A 13,014-nucleotide genomic window follows, 5' to 3' on the forward strand; every position below is an offset into this window, starting at 1 on the left:
TTAGACAACGAACAGGCCAGTTATACGCTGGGGAAGGTGTGAGGAAGGGGGGGGGGGTCCAATATTTGCCCAATTTCTCAGCTTTTTCTGAGAATAGTTTTTTTGCTTAAGTTTCGATATGTAAAAACATAATTCATTTAGACGCTGCTCCCCCCCCCCCCCTTTTCATCAAACTTTTTGGTGGTGTTAGGTCAAACTCGGGCAAATTCCAGCATTTGGGAGAAAAAAAATCCGGAAACTTAGAGAATCCCCAACCGGCCCCCCAAAAATAGAATTTCCAAAACGTTGCTAGCCGTGGGCCTGATGAAGAATTTGTAGCAAACTTGCACATTGAGCGATGGATACCATGCTTGTTTACACATACCAGGTACACTGTCAGGTATATATGTCACAGGGTCATCGTTAAAGAATATAACGCTGGATTCGGATTTATGAAGTTTTAATGAGGATAACAAAGAAATGAAACCTAGAAAACATAGAAAACACACTCACAACACACACACATTAACAAGAGACAAATACAGCACATTAAACAAAATTACAAATTACACAACATGAAAATTCTCGTCGCTGCCAATAAAGATAAATTACGTATTATCGAAATTGGTTTAATAAGTATTTACATCATTAGAAATAAATCTTACCAGGTATCCAGTATTATAAAATATGAAATATAATTATCACATCATCGTGAAAGTCGATGACTTCAAACATAAAGGTTTGGACCTCTTACACCGTAAAGGTAGAAATCTAATAGTTATTTGATTTGGCGGGATAAGCGCTTATGTAGTGCACGAAGTTAGTATACATGCATATTAATTATCAAATAGTGGTCTATCATTGGTCCACTGGTCGTATTCGTATACCTGGTCAGTTTGTAAACTAAAAATAGAAATATCACGTGACAAAACAAAACATTCACACATGGCACTCATTCACACAGACGGCGCTATGTTTGATTATCAATGCGCGCTAATCAAATATAATTTATTAACAAAATATTTAATTAAATATCAACTGTGACATATATATACACGTACAGTACATCCCAATTTGCGTCTGTGTAAACAATATCTTTCACACTTTGCCGCTCCATTGACCTCAGATTGCCGTTATTCTTGCCGCTCCCTTGACCAAAGATATTGCCATTACAAATTTTGTAGTTCTGTATATCGTATTTAAAATTCTTTTTTTTTTTTTTAAATTATTGGGGCGGCGACCGCCGCCCCTGCCGCCCCTTTGCCGACGCCCCTGCCTGTTAAATTGTCAGGAAGCTATATATAAAGTCATTTTTGGACTTCCCAAATTTTGCAAAATTTTATTGTCAGTAATAAATTTAATGATAACTACTGTTTAAAATATGTTGTAATACATATAGATTTATTTAATACTAACAGAGGCCTTCTATACTTTGATGTTTTGAACATGTTGAATTATACATGTATATAATTAACAGTGCCACTCATTCATGCATTCATGCTTGTATGTTATTTTGTTGTATCATTTGTATTCATATACCCAAGTTGGGGTCTTTGTCTTAAATAAAAACTTGAAACTTGTACATAAGCAGAGGAAAAATTATACTGTTGTATTCTAGATCTATTGTACACCTTTTTGAATAGGCAAACTGCATATCCAGTATATTATGGCATGTCAAACGTTGCAATATTCGATCTTTTCCTTTTGCATTGTATAATTTTCCATATGTATTGTATAATTTTCCATTTGTATTTTATAATTTTCCATTTGTATTGTATAATTTTCCATTTGTATCCTATAATTTTTCATTTGCATTGTAAATTTTTATTTGTATTCTATAATTTTCCATTTGTATTCTATAATTTTTCATTTGTATTCTTTAATTCTCCATTCGTATTGTATAATTTTTTATTTGTATTGTAAAATTTTTATTTGTATTGTATAATTTTCCATTTGTATTGCAAAGGCACAACATATAAGAATTATTTGTTCATACATTTAAACAATATTCTAGAATGTGAAGATATTCATAAATCATACAATCATTTGTACAAAAATTATGTAATATAATCTAGATATATGACATTTTTTAAATAAATGAGTGTGTTATTTTCAGTATTTCAGGTCATTGGCTATTAAAGCAAAGCTTAACTTTTTTAGTATAAGACATATTTGATGTTTTCCCTTGATAAAAATTCAACAAGTTCCTTTCAAAAGTTAACCCATGATTATTGTATTTTTGGCAGCTGAATAGAAAATGAAACTCATCTTCAATCTCTCCTATGTTGCAAATATTACAAAATCTTTTATCTGTGGGTATAGACAAAAGTCACCCTTTTTCTATGGCAAGATAATGTGCACTAAGTCTCAACCTGCTAATAATTTATCTAGCTCTGTTCTCTTTTTAGCCTAATATATCGGTGTATCCACAGCGTTTAAAATTATCAAAAACAATTTGGTAATATTTTAGTTCTGGTGAATTATGAATCTTTGCATATTTCTTTTGTAAGCATTGATCTGATATTCTTTGCTTTATGCTTCTCAGAAGTGATTTTATTGAATTCTCTTTTTTTATTAATGAATGAAAATCCTAACTTGCTGAAAATTGAAAAAAAGTATTTTTAGTCCAAGAGTTTGTTTGGACTGTTGCTTTATAGATTTTATATATGCTAAAGTATTCTTGGAAGTAATAAGATGGTTCTAAAATTTTATATGTATTGTTTATATTAAATCACGCACCTGTTAGATTCATATTAAACAATTGTTAATTATCATGGCCTGACTGCACAAGCACAGACAATCAGTTTTTGTTTATAATTACGCACACAGAGAGCTAGAGGTCTCAAATAAAATTTTCATGAAATTTTCTTCTGAAGTAGAGAATAAGGAGTATTTATATTATTAGTGAGTTTGTATTTGACAATTGCTTTACGGGGGGGTGGGGGGTGGGGGGGTGTGTGTGTGTGTGTGTATATATATATATATATATATATATATATATATATATATATATATATATATATATATATATATATATATATATATATATATATTTATGATACATATGTGCATTTCAGGCTCCTTCCAATGCAAGCAATTTCTGTACTTTTAGCATCCGGTGTAGCATGTTTTCTCACGACGGTGTTGCAACTGTAATCTATGGCATGTCAAACGTTGCAAAATTCGATCTTTTCCAATTGTATTTTATAATATTCCTTTTATATTCTATAATTTTTATTCTACTACATGTATTTTTTTTATTTGTATTGTAAAATTTTTCATTTGTATTGTATAATTTTTATTTGTATTCTATAATTTTCCATTTGTTGTGTATAATTTTCCATTTGTATTGTATAATTTTCAATTTGTATTGTATAGTTTTCAATTTGTATTCTATAATTTTCCATTTGTGTTCTATAAATTTCCATTTGTACTGTATAATTTTACAATACAAACGGAAAAGTATACAATACAAAAGGAAAATTATACAATACAAAAGGAAAATTACAGAATACAAATAAAAATTATACAATACAAATAAAAAAAATATACAATACAAACAAATGCAAAATTATACAATACAAATGAAAAATTATACAATCAAATAAAAAATATACAATGCAAATGAAAAATTATAAAATACAAATGGAAAATTATACAATATAAATGGAAAATTATACAATACAATGGAATTTTATACAATACAAATGGAAAATATCGAATATTGCAAGTGACATGCCATAGTAATCAGTGATACAGATTTTTTCTTTTCTTATATATATATTATACAGTTATGGAATAGGTATGAGGGAAATAGCAAATTTATGGTTCCCCGAGGGAGGAAACTATTTCCCGAGGCGGCGAAGCCGCCGAGGGAAATAGTTTCCTGCCGAGGGGAACCATAAATTTGATATTTCCCGAGTACCCATTCCATAACTGTTTTATTATACCGAAACAAACAAAGGAGATTTATTAAGTATAGAGACTTCGACATTTTTAAAACAATATAGAGACATTTATATAAATAAAAAATGCACGTGATTCCAATTTTGTTAAATATATAATGCATCAATGCGGAAAAAATAAAATTATTTAAAAAAAAAATAATTTCACTGATATTTCCAAGGATTATCGTTGTCCTCTTTTTGCTTAGAAATTCCAGTATGATTTTGACATCGCATGTCGAAATGTTTTGACGTCATAATTACATTGCTAATAACATTACGTCACGGACTCGAGATTCCTTGAACGCTCCGCCCACTGTTCATTTTATTTGGTTAAAATAAATAATAAATATTCATGAGGGAGTAGTCCCAGGGAGTAGCTCTGATTTTTCAGGGAGTAGTTCTCAGATGGGGGAAATAGTATCTTCTCGGGGAAATAGTTTCCTCCCTCGGGGAACCATAAATTTGCTATTTCCCTCATACCCATTCCATAACTGTATATTATATATATATATATATATATATATATATATATATATATATATATATATATATATATATATATATATATATATATATATATATATATATATAATACTTTCATATCAATTAGTTGAATCTGATTCTTCGAGAAACATTTGTTAAAAAACACTATTATCCGCTGAGTAATGAAGCCACGCCCTCCAGCGTAGCAACAGTCAACATTGCTTGACGACGGGTGTTATTCCAAAAATATTGACAACGCAGAATGTATAAGCGCAAGGTTTCACTATAAAATGTATTTGTATAAAGCATTCAGTTGCGCCTCGGTTGACAATGGTTTTCTTGGAGTGAAAATTTTCAATGTTATACACTCAACTACATGCAATATTTATATAATATCGGCTGCGCCTCAGTTGACAATGGTTTTTCTTGGGGCGAAAATTTTCATTGTTACACTCAACTACATGCAATATTTGTTATATTATACTGAATGTTTTATACAAATCCATATTACAGTGAACCTTAAGCGCATAAATTCTGCGCAGTCAGTATTTTTTGGAATACCACCCGTCGTCAAGCAATGTTGACTGTTGCTATGCTGGAGGGCGTGGCTTCATTATTCAGCGGGTAATAGTGTTTTTAAGAAATGTTTCCCGACGAATCAGATTTAACTAATTTTCATAAAAGTATTATATATACAGTGTATATAAAGAAAATAAGTAACGTTATGTGCCTCTGCAGTGACAGTAAGGAAACTTCTTTGAAGAAAAATGCGGGGGTTGGGGTGGATTAAGAGGCGATATCTACAAAAAGACAAAAGAAATCAGCATAGGAATATACGACGATATGTTTCTTATCAGGACTTTTGCAACTTTAGGCGCTGAAGGCAGCTGAAGACAGGTCATGAATTCCTCGTATAAAAGTGATAAGGAGGGGTCAAAAAAGTGGAACAGTGGTCAGCAATGAGGGAGATCGGATGTGCCCTACTTCTGGTCACCTTAGTGGTCGCCTCTAAACAATTTTACCCTGAAGTCTCCATCACCGGAGAGTCAGGACTGAGGCTGGGACTTGCAGGTGGGTGTTTTCTTTTTTTTTTTTTTTTTTTTTTTTTTTTTTTTTTTGTTGCCATATTTAGTATAATATAAAATGAGTATCTTGCGTGAATGGTATTAAAAACAATGCTCCTTTCTTATATTATTCTTTTGTATTAAACAACAAGTCGTCGGTAATTAAGAATAATGTAAATTTAATACATAAAAAAGGAAAAAAGATAGAGAATCTCATGTTTCTTGTTCCACTCTGCGTTATATAGCGTTGATAATTGTATAAGATAGCACCTCTTACATTATATCTACAAAAAAGGAGAAAAGAAAAATATATCTTGAAATATTAAGGATATAAATAACACAAAACATGGCAAACCATGCAAAATTTCAATGCATGAATTGATAGTTGAAGTTAAAAATATTTTAAAATTGTAACTGATTTTGAATGTGAAAAATAAATTCCCGGAATATAGAGAGAGAAATCGTAGATTTTAAATCGTTGATTTTCTTTGGGGTTCAAAAATGTGATTTTGTGCCATTTTCTATGTCAATCTATACAAATTTATGACATTATTACAAGATCTTTCTTTCTCAGATAAAAATTATAGGAACATAAATCAATTACAAATTGTTGATTTCTTTGAAAAAAAAAAGTTTGTTTGTGTTATGCATTTTATTATTAATATATCTTTCGTGCAAACTGAATTATAAAAACAACTTATCTTCATTTTACAGATGAAAATGGTATATCCCATGTAATCTATGCAGTCCGCACTGAGAATGGAGAAAAGACATTTAGAGTCGAATCCAAAAATGGTAGGGGGCATTTTGATTTTCAATCTTTTGCATTTCTGTGACCTGACATAATTCATTTTGCAATATAGCATTCCACAAAGCTAGTCATGATGAATTTCACATTTTTTGTTTGACAAAATAAAACATACATCTGAAACAAATTACATGGTGAGAAAAGACACCAGTAAATAATGTGGATTTTAACCTACTCTAGATTTTCAATGCTTTTACGAGAAATTACCAATATTAAAATGAAGTGTGATATACGAATATAGAATATTTTAACAATCCATTCTCTGTTAATGTAAATAGATGATGATCTTTGGGAATACGTGGATCTTGATGCAAACGCTCAAACTGGGGACCTCGTAGAATACAAAACTTCTGTTTTAAATCACAATGAATGGATCGACTCCACTTGGAACAAAGGTGGGGCTTTTTTTTTTAAATTGAAATCTCATTACTTGATTTTTATAGGATGCAATTTTTTTTGAAACTTTAGAGTAAAACAATGGTTTTTTTTTTCCCATTCTTAATGGTGAAAGTAAAAGAAAAAAGTATTGGACAACAGGCATGGATGCCTTAAGCAAAATTAAGCGAAGAGGAGAGCTATTATCAAACTCCTCTACATTTCTAAGACTTTTTAAATTTTTTCCCTTTATTTCGTATAGTGATTCTCGTACCAAGAGATTTTATGATGCCCAAAAAGAGCAGGAGGTCCTACACCGTATTCAGGGACGACTTCAACTCCTTCAACAAAGCCTCTTACACAACAGAAGTCAGTTCATGGGGAGGCGGGGTAAGCTATCAAACGTGATATAATAACAAAAACTCGAGGAAATATACAAATTATTCATTTATTTCTTTAATATTTAAAAATCATTTATTCATTTAATCATTTTGGGAAGTTGGGGTTGGGGTTACTAGTACATAAGAATTTTTAAAGAATGTTATGTTTATTTATTTATTTATTTTTGTCACAAATATACCGTAACGCTTTCGTAAGGTAAATATTACTGTCAATTGCGTTACTTCAGAATGGCGAGTTCCAGGTTTACACACCGGAGCATAGCAACTTGCATGCAGCCAATGGATACTTGTACTTGAAACCGGTAAACCAAAAATTATCACAGTCAAAGTATTTACACTTACATTTAGAATATGGGAAAAGGAAGAAAGTCTTTTATATATGCATATAATTATGATGTTCATAACCAATATTCCAAACACATCGAAAAAAAAAATTAAAAGATGTTTGAATACTTGTAGACACTTACCGTCGACCATCCATCTTTTGATAATGGCAAACTTTACAACGGAAGAATGGTCTGTAGAGGTGAGCTGTCTTGCACCGAAAGCATTGATATATATATATATATATATATAATATATATATATATATATATATATATATATATATATATATATATATATATATATATATATATATATATAATTATTGTCTTAAAGGTGCTTAGACACAGATTTGAAGTTAATATTTTCACAAATTTTCTGTATAATATCACGACTTATATATTTCAATAGCATTTCACACGAAAATAGATTTAAAAACTTATTTTATCTGGAAATTATTGGAACTACGAATTCCTGGAAGCGTTTGATTAACACATCCTTGCACTTTCACAAATTTTATCTTTATCCTTAATATTTAAGAAAAGAAGCGATTTTGTTGTGTATTAATGAAAAACATTACATCTATAATCCAGAAAATTCAGAGTAGAAATGTGCAAAAGCAAACCCCCTCACTAATATCGTCAGCCCGTGCTCAGTGTTGTGTACAGAGTTTAACAAATTGAATACACCCGTGAAACGTAAACTGTTTTTGTAAACACCTGCACGAGCTCTGTTATTGTTAATGTTTACGATTCACCGGGTGTGTTCACTTGTTAAAGTCTGCACACACCACTGAGCATGGACTGACAATACTGTGAGTGGGTTTTGCTTTCGAACATTTCTACTCTGAATTTTCTGGATTATAGTTTTAATATTTTTCATTAATACACAACAAAATTGCCAGTTTTCTTAAGTATTAAGAATAAAATTAAAATTTGTGAAAGTGCAAGGATGTGTCAATCAAACGCGTTTAGAAATTTGAAGTTTCAATAACTTCGAGATGAAATAAGATTTTTATTATATTTTAGTATGAAATGCTATAGTAACATATAAGTCATGAAATTATACAGAAAATTTGAGAAAATATTAACTTCAAATCTGTGTCCAAGCACCTTTATAATATCTCATGATTCTAAAAAAAAAAAAACTTAGCATTTTTGTCTATTTTCAAGAAATATTTGTTTAGATTTGTGGGGAACCTGTACAAATGGAGCAAACTGGGGCTGTGACAGAACAGCATTTGGGCAGGAAATTCTCCCGCCAATTATGTCAGGAAAAGTGACGTCACATGCTGCAATCAAATATGGGCGTGTCAATGTTCGCGCTAGAATTCCTAAAGGAGATTGGATTTGGCCAGGTTTCGTTCAAAACTCTTAAAATACAATTTGAAATTTACTATAGCCGATTTAATGGAGATTCAAATTATTGTTTTCTTTTTTGAATAGCTATCTGGATGCTGCCCCGTGATAATCATTACGGAGGGTGGCCAAGATCTGGTGAAATTGACATGATGGAATCTAAAGGTAAACATGTTCCAGAGAGAGTCAGAATCTCTCTGTAATACTTATGTTTCAGTGGAAGAAAACTGCATTCAAGATGACAGATGATATTTAGATAAATTTTACATTATGTACAGTTAATTATTAAATATACATGTATACAGTACATAATATTGCAGCAGCATATTGTTAACTAAATTTCCAGAAAGATTGTAAATGAAATAGCTTGCAATTCTTTTATATGTTAAAGATTACGGCGAAATAAAAGCAAATTTAAAATTTAAAAGATATTTTTGTACATAGGAAATTTGAGAGTAATGGAGGGTGGATCTAACCATGGTGTAAGCTATATTGCCTCAACTTTACACTGGGGTCCAGACTATCAACACAATGCCTATTATCTCACACACAAGGGAAAGTAAGGAACACTTTGTAATTATCAGCAAATACGAAAGAGACAAGTACCACAATTGATTTGACAGCAGTTAATTTCTTTTTTTCTACATAAACGCTAACTGATTAAAGAAAATCATATCATTGCTATTGGATATGAAAACACATTCTTTCCACAAAACAAAACAACCGCAGAATATTTTTTGAGTATATAATTGTTTTTTTAACTATTTTCATTTTACCTAAGCTTCTCAGCAAGTTATTTATCAAATTCAGTGCTGAAAATAATATGTTTTAGAGTAAAAATGATCATGAATAGGCTTCTTCCAAAGCAACAAAATAAAGATTGAGAAGTGCCTAAATTTTCAGACACTCTAACGGAGGAGACTGGCATGGCTGGCATACCTATTCTCTGGAGTGGACAGATCGTCACATTATGTAAGTACATGTTTTGCAAATGTTAGACAGCTTCCCATCAGTAATGAGATAGAACAAGGTTAAAAATGACCTTCTACAAATGAATTCAACATGTATGACTAAAATCAACATTTTAGTTCATAATTATTAACATGAAAAAGATATATTAAAAAATATGGAATTCAATTAAGAATTAAGGAATTCAATCGCTTTTCTGTTGAATTTCATAGTTTAGGAGAGCTAAACATTTCTGAAAAAATACATCTAAGATCTAAAAAAAAAAAAATCTAAGATTGGGGAACAGAAGACGAAAGTAAATTCCCGTACACCTTGCAGCACATATGTTGATAACCAGGAAATCATGCACATTACCACTCCATCCCAAGGATTCTGGAACTGGGCACATTTCTCCGGGCACAACATCTGGGGAAACTCACATAATGCACCCTTTGATCAACCTGTATGTGTATCAAATTACTCAATCCCTTGCATTTATTATGAATTTCAAAATCTTTTAGTATTTATAATGCAATTAATTACTTAGAGGAAAACGTAATATATTTAATAAAAATTTAACATTTTTAAGAGAATTTAAAGGAAACTTTAAATATTGTTTTTAGTTCCATCTTCTCCTCAATGTGGCCGTAGGAGGTGGTTATTTTGGTGACAACGCCCAGTATAACACACCCAAACCTTGGCATGGAGGTTCCTCTCACCCAATGAGGGACTTCTGGGAACACAGGGGTAACTGGTTACCCACTTGGCACGGTGACGACGTGGCTATGTTGATTGATTATGTAGAAATGATTCAGTATTAGTGATTTTGATCCGTAATGACTTGAATACGAAACATTTATTTCTATGAAATATAAAAATAAATCCATACAAAGCTTGAATATTCGTTTATCACAAGACTTGTGTTAAGTGTTATAAAATCGTGTACGTATAGAGTAACATAAATACGCGTACAGCTTTTTTGTCCCCTGCTTTTGCGAAAGCGAGGGGACATTAAATCTTATTAGTCTGTCTGTTTGTCAAATCACTTTGACCTTGGTCATAATTTTTGAATGAAAAGAGATAGGGCTTTCATATTTCGCATTACCTGTGACAAGATCTTTCCAAATATATATGATTTTTGACCCCGTGGCGTTGAAGTCTGAACCAACTCATAAAAAATTTTAACATTACTTTAAAATTGTCATAACTTTTGAATGAGAAAAGATGGGGCTTTTATATTACACCTGTATATTACCTTTGGCAGAACCTTTCCAAATATACACATGTACTATGTTTTTTTATTCTGTGACCTTGACCTTGAAGTTTGGCCTATTTTTCGAAAAAAAAAATTATCTTTGCTAATAACGTTTGATTGAGAAGAGATAGGACTTTCATATTTGACATGTGCATTACCTGTGATAAGAACTTTCCAAATATACTATGATTGACCTCGACCTTGATGTTTGATCTACCTTTCAAAAATTATAACATTTATTTACTTTAAATTGGTCATAAAATTTGAATGAAAAACGATAGGGCTTTCATATTACATATGTACATTACCCGTGACAAGACCTTTCCAATTATACTATGGTTTTTGACCCTGTGACAGACTTGAAGTTTGACCCAATTTTCAAAATTTTTATCTTTGCTTATAACTGATTGAGAATAGACAGGACTTTCATATTTAACATGTTCATTACCTGTGACAAGTGTTTCCTAGCATGCTATGATTTTTGACCCCTTGACCTTCATGTGTGATATAATTTTCAAAAAAATCAACTTTGTTTATTACTTTCGAATGACATATGATAGGGCGTTCATATTTGACAAGTGAATTACCTGTGTCAAGATGTTTCCGAATGTGCTGTGATATTTACCCCTTGACTTTGACCTTCAAGTATGACCTAATTTTCCAACATTTCATCAGTGTTGCTTACTTTTGAAGGAGAGAAGAAAGGGCATTAAAATTTAATACGTGCATTACCTGTGACAAGCATTTCTACTATGATTTTTAACCCCATGACTTTGAAGTTCGACCTAATTTTCAAAAGAATTAACATTGTTCCATGATAACATTACATTTGGCATGTGCATTACCTGTTTCAAGAACTGTATATCAATATATATTTTGATTTTTTTCACACGTACATTACTTGTGACAAGAACTTAGGGATTTTATTATGATATTTGACCTCATGATCTTGATCTTAAAGTTTGATGTAGTTTTGAGAAGCTATAATCTTTACCATAAGTGTTATTAATTCAGTAATGTATGTACTTATTGGTATAATGCACAGACAAATCAGGACACACAAACAAGACTTTAACAATATGCCATAAATAATGGCATTCTGTCCACTAAGACACCAAAAGCGGGGGACCACAATTCTTTGAATTTGCTTGTTCCCCCCTAAATGAGTTAGAGAGATCAAACGTTGAATTAAATGGCAAGCATTCATGTATACCAGTAGTTGATTTAAAAAAGAGCGCCTTCAATAATGAATCACAAGAATCATATAGTTTTTGTTTTCAAAGACACCAGAGTAAAACATTGTTATTTGCAAAGAACCTTATCTGTATGCACATATACATATATACTATATACCCTCAACAATTGTAGTAAATTTTATTACATGAGATCGATAGATCATTTTGTTTTTTAAACAATACACATACTTCGCCAACAAAATCTTGAATCAATGACATTTTTGCTTCTATTGTACTGTCACAAAGTTCTTCCTTCATGGCGAATTTTCAATATACTTACATGTACCTTAATCACATATATACAAAAAAAGCTATGGTTTTTATCAGAGGGACTGGCATAACCATTCTGTCTTATCTGTGAATTATAAGTGACTTAGTCATAATCATAAATGTGTCACGTCTAGATGTACACTGTAGTAGGTGTACAGTATGCTTGTTATGAGACTATTGACCGGAACACTGAGTGCAAAAGTAGAAAAATTTGTCTTTTTTAATTATTTATAAAGGCGATAGAAATTATACTTGAAAAAACAATTATTTTTTTCCATTACCATTTTATTGGTATTCATGCAAATTATATGCCTACCAAATCGTCCTCAAACTTAAATCGATACAAACTCGGATAAAGAACGTTTCTTTCATACTCTACTGTTTTTTTGATATTTTACACCTTGCAACTTTCTTTAAAAATTCCAAAGAAGCGGCATACGTGTTTATATTTTGTGATATAAATAAAATACATATAGTTTATGTTATATCTTATTTGAATACATAACTATTACAGCTTATTCGTGACGTTTTCATTTTTTCACTGGTATTAATGTATTATGGACAAAT

At 31.0% G+C, this 13,014-nt stretch overlaps 1 protein-coding gene across 1 annotated transcript; it reads left to right on the forward strand.

The window, feature by feature from the left end:
- The first annotated feature begins 5,354 nt into the window (after window positions 1-5,354).
- Window positions 5,355-10,508, forward strand: LOC133175947 (beta-1,3-glucan-binding protein-like). Its single transcript, XM_061311103.1, has 12 exons — window positions 5,355-5,480; window positions 6,188-6,268; window positions 6,560-6,676; window positions 6,919-7,046; window positions 7,285-7,359; window positions 7,517-7,583; window positions 8,568-8,738; window positions 8,827-8,904; window positions 9,184-9,298; window positions 9,643-9,711; window positions 10,027-10,150; window positions 10,311-10,508. Exons 1-12 carry the CDS (start codon window positions 5,369-5,371, stop codon window positions 10,506-10,508), a joined length of 1,335 nt encoding a protein of 444 aa, XP_061167087.1. The 5' UTR covers window positions 5,355-5,368.
- The last annotated feature ends 2,506 nt before the right edge of the window (window positions 10,509-13,014 follow it).

Source organism: Saccostrea echinata, unplaced genomic scaffold (assembly GCF_033153115.1).
Source record: "Saccostrea echinata isolate AGI-Se365-2 ecotype Australia unplaced genomic scaffold, CSIRO_AGI_Sech_v1 ptg000064l, whole genome shotgun sequence".
Taxonomy (NCBI): Eukaryota; Metazoa; Mollusca; class Bivalvia; order Ostreida; family Ostreidae; genus Saccostrea; species Saccostrea echinata.